This window comes from Rhinatrema bivittatum, chromosome 1, assembly GCF_901001135.1.
Source record: "Rhinatrema bivittatum chromosome 1, aRhiBiv1.1, whole genome shotgun sequence".
Classification (NCBI taxonomy): Eukaryota; Metazoa; Chordata; class Amphibia; order Gymnophiona; family Rhinatrematidae; genus Rhinatrema; species Rhinatrema bivittatum.
In genome coordinates this window covers 83,509,973-83,523,090 of record NC_042615.1, presented here as the reverse complement: position 1 = coordinate 83,523,090, position 13,118 = coordinate 83,509,973, and the positions used below count along the sequence as shown (strand labels likewise).

Here is a 13,118-nt window from a genome sequence, read left to right as displayed (position 1 = left end):
TCATATGCATGACTCTGCACTTCTTGGCATTGAATCTCAGCTGCGATATCTTCGACCACTCTTCCAGCTTCCTTAAATCCCGTCTCATTCTCTCCACTCCTTCCGGCGTGTCCACTCTGTTGCAGATCTTAGTATCATCACAAAAAGACAAACCTTACCTTCTATCCCATCTACAATGTCGCTCACAAAGATATTGAACAGGACCAGTCCCAACACCGATCCTTGCGGCAGTCCACTTAACACCACTCTCTCATCAGAGTAAGTTTATTATCTTAGAATGGGGGGGCATTAGAATTGATAATTTTTTGGGATGGAAGGGGCCTGCTCTTCCTATCACAATTTTTATATCATCCCTTCTCAGGGACTTATGAATATAGTGCCAAGGGAGAGGGAACCACCATAGTCTTGCTTCTGGCACAGCTCCAAAATTGAACTTTTAGCTGAATGTTTTCCCCTATGCTCTTTCTAGATGAGAAGCTCCTACAAAAGACTCTATTGCTGCAGGCATTTGCCCTGCTCTCTTTCTAAAACCTCTAAGGATATAAATCTTCTTGGCAGGCTATTCCTAACTGATCTCCAACATCTGTTCCTCCTCCCCCAAAGAAGAGATCAAAGAAAGCAAGAAGTGCAAATCTCATGGGTTTACAAATCCAGCTGAGCTCAGATGAAGATGGTGAATCAGGAGTTGCATCACCAGCCTCAGCAGTTAACCATGTGTGTGTTGGTTTCTCTTTGTCCTTTACAGACACAGTGTGTAAACCAAACCATTGGCCCCTGTGACATAGTGAGGGCAAAGGTGATCGCCTGCGCCATTTTGAGTACTGGCATCCGACGGCCGGAGTGCAGGAGGTCGCTCCTGGACCCATGCTGGACTTTTGGAAAGTCTTGTGGGGGTCAGCAGGGACCCCAAGACTTGCCAAAAGTCCCTGGTGGTCTAGCGGGGGTCCAGGAGCAACCTCCTGCACACGGACCGTTGGCTGCCAGTAATCAAAATGGCATCAATAGCCTTTGCCCATACTATGTCACACCAGTGCCATTGGTCAGCCCCTGTCTCATGGTGGGAGCACAAGATGGCACCAATGGCCATGTGACAGGGCTGACCAATGGCACCGGTAGCCCCTGTGACATAGTAGGTCAAAGGCTATTGGCACCATTTTGAAACCGGCTCCGAGGGTGTGAGTGCAGGGGATGGCTCCCGGACCCCCCCGCTGGATCACCAGGGAGTTTTGGTAAGTCTTGGGGGGGGGGGGGTCAGGAGGGGGGGTATTTAAATTGTTTTTTTTAGGCGGCCGAATAATTCGGCAAAGATTTGTGTATTCGTGGGGAATCGCGATACGTTTCGCTTCCCCACGAATACAACAAATATGGCCACATTCGTTGTGGATTGCCAATACGTAGGAACCGAATGCCTACCCCTACCTAATACCCTTGCACCGGCCCTGCTTGTAGGCACACATAGAAGTTAAAGTCCTTTGTTAAAAGGATATGTATCTTAGAATGTGCACAGCCCCGTATGTACTTGGTTTGTGAAAGGGGGCCACTTTGTCCACTTATAATTATTAGATTAATTTTATACAGGTTAAATAGGGTCGAAGTCCATGTATACTTTGTACGCACAGACTTAAGTCCTAATTTTCAATGCACGTATACTTTAGTATAGCATAGGTGTGCACTTTTATACCTGCCAGAATGCAGGTGAAAATGTCCACATCAATATTTTTGTGCACACTTTTGAAAATTGAAGGTGCATGATTAAATGATTTCCTCGCCCCAACTACTCTGCTTTCAGGGAAGTCATCTTTGCATACATATAAAAGTACACACAAAATTGCATCAGAGCAATATGTGCAATCCCTGGGGCAGTTTTCAGAAAGCAAATTTACATGCGTAAAACTTTTTGAAAATTACCCTCCTTAAATTTTTTTTTAAACCAATATTCAGTAAACCAGCAGCAACTGGATAACTTTCTCTGGGTAACTTCAGCTGAGTATTTTCCGTGAGTGACTTATCCCACTGAACATTTGTTTAAACTTATCTGGGCAGTTTTATCCAGATATCTTTGCTGCTAGCTGGCTTACTGAATCAATATTCCATATTTTTATAACAGCTTTGTACCTGATATTGCTATATTGGATGCAACAATTATAGTTTAATAAATAAATGCCTTATGTAAGCTGCCAGTTCAAATAGTTATTGATTAGATACTATTTAAATAACCACAGTACAGTATGAACTGCCCTCTTCTTTATTCAAAGTGAGGCCAGTATTTAAGCCAGCGAGTGGGGAAGTTTTTCAGATAAAGTTACTCAAATGCTCAGTCAGTTATTCAGTGGCACTTTTCTAAATGCAAGTGCTGCCAAATATACTCTGCTAAAAATACCTAGATAAGTCATTTGGGTCACTTTCATGATCACAGGACTATTGAATATTGAAAAAAAGCAGCAGCCGTGTACCACTCTGTTCCCCCTTCCTTCCACTTGCTAGATAAAAAAAATAATCAGGGAGCCTAGTGTCATCTTATCTCTTCTCTGACCTGCCTCCAAGACAAAATATAAAGTTGGGACCCAGAAGCCTCATTCCCGCATCCCCCTCCCCCTGCTCCTCTGAAGCAATTTTTTATGCAATAGAATAGACCAAGGGAGGCTCCCCACACCCGTCAAGCTATTAAAAGAAAATGCAGCACAGGCCAGGTGGCCCACACCCCAAGCTAATTTTTAAAATGTAGTATTGATCAATCCGCCTCCCCCCTCCCCCCAAGAAATTTGGTGCAGGCAATGAGCTACCTGAACAACATTTAGCTGGGAGAAATATTCAGATCTCTGGTTTTGTCCAACGAAAATAAAAGCTTTCAATATTGACCTCAATAGATCAACCAACTGCTTTTCAAAATGTATGTATTTTATCAAGGCATGAAGATGAATATATATATACATAGATAGATATAAAAATGTATTTTTTATTGAAGCTTACTGAATATTTATTATCGGTTCTAAGTATGGCTTTGCACTCTGTTTTGGTGAATGTACTGTAGCAGATTGTTGGGCAACACCCTCACCACTCTTTCAAAAAGATAACAAACCCCCTCCAAAATACTGTGATCAAGAAAGTAAATAAAATAAGCAATTGGTGCATTGGTTGATGGGTATTTATATGATGCCTGGCCTTTACTTCAATGAAAGTAGGAGAACAGTTGCTACTTATGTTCACTTGTACTCTTCTTTATGGTCACTTTATAAAAGCTTAAACCTGGTAAAGGTAATGGAAGCACAAAGGTTGCATCATTTTTTTATGAGATTATTAGTGTTTTATTTCAAATGTTTGTATTCTCTGTGAGATTATAACTTTTAGTTGTGGTTAAATTATTTTTAGCTCTGGATCCAGCTACAGATCCCTGCTTAAAGACGAAATGTAGTCGTCATAAAGTATGTGTTGCTCAGGATCAACAGACAGCAGTCTGCATTAGTCATCGGAGGCTCACCCACAGGTAAATGTTTTCACAAGAAAATAAATGTGAGTTTTGAAGCAAATTTCTCATTAATGTATAAATGGTCAGCTGCTTTTAAAACGCTTTAATTGCACTCTTTGTGGGGTACTGTATTATTACAGAGTAAATAACATTCGGAAGCACCAATTTAAACTGCTAGTGAAAATATATTAGATTTGGAGTATGGACCTGGATATGGATGTAATGATTCATTTTTCCAAATCCAAATGCAAGCCATATTACCATCAAGTGTTCTCTGCCCCAGAGAGTCTACAGTCTAAGAAACCAATGTACTTTCTTAGCTATTTTGTACAATTTTCCTACGAATGCAAATGAGGTTGTTTGGAGATTTTTAATATTCTTCTCTAATTTAAAATAGACAAAGTTGAATCTGTTGCAGTACAAATCTACCAAGTTTATTTTACATGTAACATTTTCATAGGAAAAAACATCACATGGAAGAAGACTACGCTTTCCCAAAATCCATTATTTACAGTCAGATTTATATATGGTCTATAATACAGAGTCAGGAATGCATGGTTTAGATCTTAATCAGTTAGCAGGTCAACATGACCTAGCTCTTGATTCTAATTAGCAATACAGCACAATTTTGTTAGAATAAAAAAGGTTCACTCATAATCATATCTAGTTTCTACCTATTAACATTAACATTTATCTTTGTTCTAGCAAACATAGCAAAAATCAGAACAGAACATTATTGGCTTAATTGAACTATATTGCATAATTGCTCTACATTGAACAGATAGATACAATAAAGCTTTTGACTTTGTCAGTTGTTTGCATCCATAGCAAAACTGTGTGATACATCATTTGCACATTGCCATGGCCAGGAACTTGGTATCAATTCATGGCAACATGTGAAAGATTTCTCTGGCTAAAACCCCCCGACAGGGCCACTAAGTTTAAAAGGGCTGCATGAGGCCCCTCTTCTTAAAGTATACAGTATCCCTGGTGAGCAAATGGCCTAACTCGAGGTTCTCGGTGGGTGGGGGAGGCAAACACGAGTGGGAGTGTCAGAGCTGTTTGAAGCCATGCCTGTAAGTCTCATCCCTTTGTGATTCTTTAACATAAGTTCCAGGAGCCAAATTTGGCCCCCCTTATGTTTGTCCCCCCAAGCTCACCTCATAGCTGGAGGGAGGATCTACCTGCAGCAGTAAGGATGTCTACTTAATCCTGACTCTCTGGCCATCATTTTCATAATGGTTCTAGCTAACCCCATTCACTTCCTTTTAAGTGGCCACTGGCCCATTCACTACCTTTTTGAGAGAGGCCGCTGGCCCACCAGGGATGCTTTCTACCTTTGAGGAGTCACAATTTGGGCTGTATGACTCCTTTAAAGCCATGTATACTTTGCGCAAATTGTAACCCTCCCATGGATTGCAAACAAATTTAACTACATCTCTGTGAGGTGTAGAAATATGTTTTGTGCACAGACTCATTTTGTGCACCCATTTTTTAAAAAATGTGCCCACAAAGACCTTTTTCATGCACCTATTAAGGAGCTGCTATGTATGCTATTGCATCGTAGCAGCTTATTAAAGTTCCATTTGAATTAACTTTTGCGTGCAGTGAACTACACGCAAACGTTTACCATGGTGAAGGACACTTTTGTGAAATGTTTTCACTAAAGATGTTTTGTGAAAACTTTTGCACAAAATACCCACACTTTAATGTTTTTGCATGTTTTGCAAATCTTTACCACCTTAGTACATCAGCCTTTAAGTTTATACCTGAGGCAATGGAGGGTTAAGGGATTTGCCCAAGGTCACAAGTAGGGTCACTAGGAAAAACAAGTTTTGAACCCTGGTTTCCCTAGTTCTCAGGCCACTGCTCTAAGCACTAGGCTACTCCTCCACTCCTTATGAATGGTGGCATTTTTCAAATTACTTCCTTACTTAGCTGAACAGAGACAAACAAAAAATACTTACCGTGCTTCAAAAGTTTATTCATTACTTACTAAAATCTATCATTCTACCGGTCATGTTTCTCTAAGGCTACCCTTCAAAACTCTCTCACTGAGAATGTGACCATTCATCATGTGAGACATTAAATCTTTCCACTGTGAACTTGCCTATATTACTGTATACAGGAACCATACTGTGAACCTGCTTCTACTATATGGGGATCATGCATTCTTACTTTGAGTCATCAATTCCTAACAATATTCTTAGTACATCTTTGTTTTATCTTTTTTAATCATATTACTTTTAATTACAAAATGCCCATCAGGTCAAGGAAACAATGGGCATTCAATATTAATAAGCACTAAACCGAGACTATTGCTTGACGGGCAATAGTACTATCAAACGATTATCAGGTGATCCCTCATCTGCATCTTAATATGTAGAAACAGGTTATCTTTTTGCTGCTGTTGCTGCAAAAAGCATATAGTGTACCATTAAAACAGCAAGATAACAATTTGTTTTCTTTTCTTGTCAATATTGGAATTAATGACAAAATATTTTTCACTTCAATTTACTTGGATAATAGTAAATAACAAAACCTGAAAATTATTTCTATACACTGGATAATGTAACATATGAAGTCACATTTTGGAGCTGCCCAGGACTGGAGTAGGACACTAATGGAGTATCCAGTTCTGGGATAGATCTCTATAGCACAATTGCTAAGAAAATGTATAATGTTCACATTGCTTTTCTGTTACACAACTGCTAAGAAAAATGTTTACTTTTGTAAACCGTTGTGATGGCTCTACCGAATGATGGTATATAAAACTCAACAAATAAATAAATAAATATATCTAAAGTCCGTGTCTTACCCTCAAGCTCAGTCTAGTTCTATAGAACTTCAGGTAACATTTTCCTCCCCAACACACTGCAGCACAACTGCTCCAGCATCCTCATGGCACACATCAATATCTATAACAAGAAAGTAGGCCATAAGTGTATTACATGCTCCAGGCCTAACTAAGGAGGCAGACGTCTTGCCAAATATCTTTCAGGTCCCTCTGCTGAATGAAATCTTGATTTTTCAGTCATCTTGTATGTGGGTGACCCCTTGGGATTACCACTAGATGGCCCTATCCCAGGATATAGGGTTAAGAGTAGAAAAGGAACATACCATATTCACAACAGCACCTCCTGTGAGACTTCAGGAATGGTGAGTTATTCCCTGCACAAAGGCAGGCAGAGAGAGGTTGGTGTGACACTGAGTTGGATATTAAAGACATAGGAGGAGCTATTCTCTTTCAGTGTTTTTTTCCCTATTCATGGGTGCTAGGCCTCACTATCATGGTAACACAAAAAAGGAAGGAGATAGAAACCTTTCCAGTACACAGCTGTCTGGTAGAGTTGTCTCAAGTTTTAAGTAAGGAACATTTTGGAATTTATTTTTTGGAGTTTTTTGTGAACCCCTAATCCTGGATCATGGAGAGAAAGGCCTTTCCTTGGGAAGATAGGAGTAGAAAAGGCCTGCTGATATCATTTCACCCTCAGTGCTGCAGGGGAGCCTCTTTTATGCCTTTACGTGAAGATTTTTACCTTAAGATTTGAGAGGAAGTTTTGCTGCCACCTTTCCTGCCTAGTTGATGTGGAAAGACCTTGCTGCTTGAACTTTTCAGTCTGAAAAAATTAAATGTATTATCTTAAGAGGAAAATCATGAGTAAGAAGTTTTGTGTTCTCTGGAGACTTCTATCAGAGTCTATCCCTTGGAAGAAAAGAGGGGAACTTGGATATCAGAGAATTTGAGTTACATTTGGATCTCAGGTGATGTTGGGGAAGGGATTCTACCACACCCAGGATAACTCCACCCATCTGGGATAGTTATCATTCTAAGTCCTGGAGGGTATTAGACATAGGAAAGGGGGGAGGCAAAGGAGCCAATGCCCCCTCAAAATTCGGGCAACAGCCTGCGACGATTGCTCCCTTCTCCTAAATTTCCATCGGGCTCCATTCTTACCGATCATATCTGGAAGCTGAAAGCTGGAAGTCCTCTGGCTAGCGTGCTGCAGGGGATTACAGGAGAATGAGACCTTCTCTGGCTAGAGTGATGTGCTTGCTGGTCCTGCCCCCTACCCTCCTCAGAGGAAGCTCTGCTGGTTTAGCCTGTCCCCTCTCCAACTCCCACCTGGATACTCTGATGACATCACCCACAAGCTCTTTCTGCTGGAAGGAGAACAAATCACAGCGAGGAAAATAAAAGCAGGGGCTGCAATTTATTATCACAATATGACAGGCTGACAGCAGCAGCAGAACAGAAGAAAAGGTGGAACTATGTTTTACCATCAATAATCTTTCTTTTGATGCTGTGTTACTGGAGTCATTCTCTGCCCTAATTGTCAGGCCTTTGTGTGAACTGGCTGGGCTGATCTTAGAGAAGGGCAATGGCTGACCAACTGACCATGTACAAAACAAATGGAGACAGTGAGTGTCCTGAAGAGAGAGGAGGGAAGTGTAAAGGTGGTTGCTGCAGGCCAGGTAAGGGATGGTAACAAGGGCAGGAATGCTTCATGATGATGCTGTAGTGCCCACTCAGGCCGATTCAGAAAAAAGCGCGGGAGAGCGGGCGAGCGCCCGCTCTCCCGGCGCGTGCACAGGCCACTCTCCTGGTCGCGCAATTCAGTAGGGTGTCCTATGCAAATTGGGGCCCGCGGTAAAAGGAGGCGCTAGGGACACTAGCGCGTTCCTAGCAGTGGCGTAGCCACGGGTGGGCCTGGGTGGGCAGGTGCCCACCCAACTTAGACCCAGGCCCACCCAACTGGCACCGGAACTGCAAGGCTGTCGCGGGATCCCATCCCCGCGACAGCGAACAAGAGAACCCACGCCTCGCGCGCCATCACGGTACACATGGGGAAGCGCGGCTGCGGCCGTATGGCCAACCGGTCTTCCTGTTGAGGGGGGGAGCGGAAGCGCCGCGGGCAGCTTCCGCTTCCTCCCCCCAAAGCAGGAAGATCAGCTGCCTCTCCTGCTGCCACCCGTTCTCCTGCTATCTTCGGGCCCGCCGAACTTCCTGTTTGGGGGTGGGGAGCGGAAGCGCCGCAGGCAGCTTCCGCTTCCTCCCCCCAATGCAGGAAGATCAGCTGCCTCTCCTGCTGCCACCCGTTCTGCTATCTTCGGACCAAACGGCCTGCCGAACTTCCTGTTTGGGGGAGCTTTCTCCCCCAAAGCAGGAAGATCAGCTGCCTCTCCTGCTGCCACCGGCCTCCTGCTATCTTCGGGCGTCGGGCCGTATGGTCCGCCGATCTTCCTGCTGGGGGGAGGGAGGAAGCGGACGTTGTGCGCTGCGCTTCCGCTCCCCCCCCTCCCGACAGGAAGTTCGGACGCCCGAAGATAGCAGGAGTCCGGTGGCAGCAGGAGAGGCAGCTGATCTTCCTGCTCTGGGGGAGAAAGCGGAAGCTGTGCACGTGCTTGAATGTGTATGTGTGGATGAGAATGGGAGTGTGTGTGGGTGAAAACTGGAGCCTGGGTGTGTATGTGGGTGAGAATGGAAGCTTGAATATGTGGGTGAATGGGAGCTCGAATGTGTGTATGTGTGGTTGAGAATGGGAGCCTGGGTTTGTGGGTGGGTGAGAATGGGAGCTTGAATGTGTGTATATATGGGTGAGAATGAGAGCCTGGGTTTGTGTGGGTGGGTGAGAATGGAAGCTTGAATATGTGGATAAGAATGGGTGCTTGAATGTGTGTATGTGTGGGTGAGAATAGTATCTTAAATGTGTATATGTATGGATGAGAATGGGAGCTTGAATATGTGTGGGTGAGACTGGGAGCATGGGTTTGTGGGTGAGAATGGGAGTCTGGGTTTATGTGTGTGGGTGAGAATGGGTGCCTGGATGTGCATCTGTGTGTGCATAAGAATATAAGCCTGGGGAGGGGTGAGAAAGTGAGAACTTGAATGTGAGCTTGGGGGGGGGGAGAGCATATGAGAGTGAGAGCTTGAGTGTGTGAGAGGGAGTCTGTGAGAGAAAGCGTGTGTGTGTGTGTGTGGAAGGGAAGAAGACAGTAATAGAAGAAAGACACTGAAAAGGAATTAGGAAATGAGCTATAAGGGAAAAAATGGGAAAAAGAGACCAGGACCAACTGATTAGAAAAATACAAAGATCAGACAACAAAGGTAAAAATATATATCTATATTTTGAGATATTTTGAGATGTTAGCAATTTAAATATAAGCAACACAACTGCTCTCTCAAAATGTATGGACAGGTAGGAGCCGTGTATAAAATCGTATTAATAAGAAGGCTAAAGTACCACAAATCACCGTGAATTATGTTTGTATCATTAAGTAAACCTCATACTTAGGCGTAGATGTGAATGCTATGCTGCATAATTTAGCATTATTTATCAGTAAAAAAACAACTAGTAGACCTGCATGCCTACAGCCCACCCATGTTAACCTTGTGCCCACCCAAAAAATCAATTCTGGCTACGCCACTGGTTCCTAGCGCCTCCTTTTTGACAGGAGCGGCGGCTGTCAGCGGGTTTGACAGCCGACGCTCAATTTTGCCGGCGTCTGTAATCAAACTCACTGACAGCCACGGGTTCAGAAAATGGACGCCGGCTTAATCGAGCATCCATCTTCTGACCCACGGGCCGTGGGCCGATTTTTAATTTAATTTTTTTTTTAATTTTAACTTTTTTTTTACTTTTGGGGCTTCCAACTTAATATCGCCATGATGTTAAGTTGGAGGGTGCACAGAAAAGCAGTTTTTACTTGGCTGCACATTTTATTTTCTGTATCGTGTGGGAATAACTAATAGGGCCATCAACATGCGTTTGCATGTTGCGGGCGCTATTAGTTTTTTTTTTTGGGGGGGGGGTTGGACGTGCATTTTTGACGCGCTATTACCCCTTACTGAATAAGGGGTAAAGCTAGCGTATCGAAAACGTACGTCCAAATGCGGGTTAACAGTGCGCTCCACCGGAGCGCACTGTACTGTATCGGCCTGACAGCCAATTCAGTGGAAGGGATACTTGCTAAGGAGGTAATTTTCAAAGGAGTTACATGCATCAATGTAGCATGCTATCATAGCAATTTTTAAAAGCCCTTTACATGTGTATAGAGAACTTACATGGGTAAATCCTATGGACAATTCAATGACATATATTGGTGCAATTTTCAAAAGCCCACTTACACAAGTAAACTGCATTTACACATGTAAAACACATTTTTAAGCTTTTGAAAATCAAGTCCTAAGTGAGCACAGGAGCAGCAGTAGAAGTATGTGTGTGTGTATGTGTCTGAGACAGTGTGTGCATATGTCAGAATGTTTGAAAAAGTATGTGTTCTGTGACTGAGAGAGTGTGAGTCAGTGTCTGAGTGTGTCTCAGAAAGTGTGTGTGACTTAAAGAATATGAGTATGTATGTGTCAGTTTCTGAGACAGCAAGAGAGTGTATAAGTGTGAGCCACCCCTCTTTCCCCACCAATCTTAGGCTCACCAGCCACTGCACAACAACATAGTTTTAGCTGCATTTTACCCAATCTGAAGACTAATTTTCACAGTGGATCTAGTGATTGTCTTCAAGTAGGAGTTGGCAACACTGAATAGGTGTTGAATGGGATAGACCACCCAGGTCGTAGTCCGAGGCTCGTGCTCCACTCTCGGGGCCAACCCATTCCAGAGAACCCTGTCCTTCACAAAGAAAAAAGAACTCTCCCTGGGACTCTTGTTTGAATATTTGCTACTACCACCAAGATCTGCACCCCAGAAGCTCCACCCCACCCAGGCATAGTTCATCATCTTTCAGGTGCTAGCACGCATGTTAGATTCCTTGATCCGTGTTACAAGACGGGTCGGGTGGACAGTACTCCCCAGTTGACAGTCACGCCGCATGCAAGGGGCTCCGTCCCCCTTCACCCCGCTCCCCTCACGAGGGGGAGGGATGTTCCAGAGGAGGGTACAGCGGCGGTCATCTTCCTCAGCCCCGGGGGAAACAGCAAACCTGCTATGGGGGAAGGGCTATATCACACTCTGCCGGAGCAGCGAGCCCCCTGTCCACACCCAAGGCCTTCCCAGCCGATCCAGAGCCAATTGCAGTACACTGCCATGGAGGAAATGTGCCCTGTGGGGGCTGGGGCCATTTGGGAGGCATTGCCCACTCAAGAGGGATTTGCCGCCCAGGTCAGACCAAACTCTTAGTGGTTTCACACCCTCTTGAACTCAAATCATTTTTCTAATTCAGCCAATCACTGTTCTTAGTGCTCTGTGATGCTTTTCCTGTTGTATTTCTACCTTAAGCTAGCATACCACAGTGCACTTTTTTCTTGGGTTCTATCAGAGAAGGTTGTTTGCTGTTTGAGCTCTCTAGGAGTGTCTCAAATCTTTATTCAATTGCTATTGCTAGTTTGCTACAATTAATTTTCTATTGGTGAAAAATATATTTGTTCTTTTTTGCTGCTGTACCTGCCAGGCAGCCAAGCTCTTTTTTTACTGCACTCTTTTGTTATTGCACTACTTGTTGACTATCATGCCGGTATTTAGCCTTAGATGGAGTTTACCACCCACTTTTGGCTGCATTCACAAACAACCCGACTCCGAGAAGGTCTGGTCCCGGTGCACTGGGGGCCACTACTACCAGCCTAACACCATCCAAGGGCTGAGCCTCATCTTGTCTTGCCTCCTTGTCTTTCCCCTATCAACCCCACAGCAACCTGACTACCTCAGCTCTGCCAGCCTGTCTTGTACCTATCAACACCACTGACCTGACTACCTCAGCTCTGCCAGCTCGTCTTGACCCTATCAAAACCATAGGGACCAGACTATCTCAGCTCTGCCAGCCTGTCTTACCCCTATCAAAACCACAGGGACTAGCTACCTCTTCTCTGCCAACCTGACTTGCCCCTATCAAAACCATAGGGACCAGACTATCTCAGCTCTGCCAGCCTGTCTTACCCCTATCAACACCACAGCGACCTGACTACCTCAGCTCTGCCAGCCTGTCTTGTACCTATCAACCCCACAGTGACCTGACTACCTCAGCTCTGCCAGCCTGTCTTGACCCTATCAACACCACAGTGACCTGACTACCTCAGCTCTGCCAGCTCGTCTTGACCCTATCAAAACCATAGGGACCAGACTACCTCCACTCTTCCAGCCTGTCTTGTCCCTATCAACCCCACAGTGACCTGACTACCTCCACTCTTCCAGCCTGTCTTGTCCCTATCAACCCCACAGTGACCTGACTACCTCAGCTCTTCCAGCCTGTCTTGCCCCTATCAACACCACAGCAACCTGACTTCCTCAGCTCTGCCAGCCTGTCGTGCACCTATCAACATTTCAGCGACCTGAATACCTCAGTTCTGCCAGCATGTCTTACCCCTACCAAAACCACAGGGACTAGACTACCTCCGCTCTTCCAGCCTGTCTTGCCCCTATCAACCCCACAGTGACCTGACTACCTCAGCTCTGCCAGCCTGTCTTGCCCCTATCAACACCACAGTGACCTACTTCAGCTCTGCCAGCCTGTCTTGCCCCTATCAAAACTACAGGGACTAGACTACCTCCTCTCTGACAGCCTGTCTTGCCTCTATCAGCTTTCTGCCACTCTGCCTTGCTGCCATACACCAGATGACTCACTCAACTCTTTGTGGTGTTCCTGCCACTGTCATGGTTCCTCAGTGTGTTGGTGCTAGTCTTTCTGCTTGCTATGTTCCTCC

General features: G+C 44.6%; 1 protein-coding gene across 1 annotated transcript in view; it reads left to right on the top strand.

The window, feature by feature from the left end:
- The window catches only part of LOC115092804 (testican-3-like), a 678,739-nt gene that overhangs the window by 387,499 nt on the left and 278,122 nt on the right, over positions 1 to 13,118 (top strand). The window contains exon 4 of the mRNA XM_029604134.1: positions 3,370 to 3,484. Within this exon, the coding sequence (XP_029459994.1) occupies positions 3,370 to 3,484 (115 nt within the window). The remainder of the gene's footprint in view (positions 1 to 3,369; positions 3,485 to 13,118) is intronic.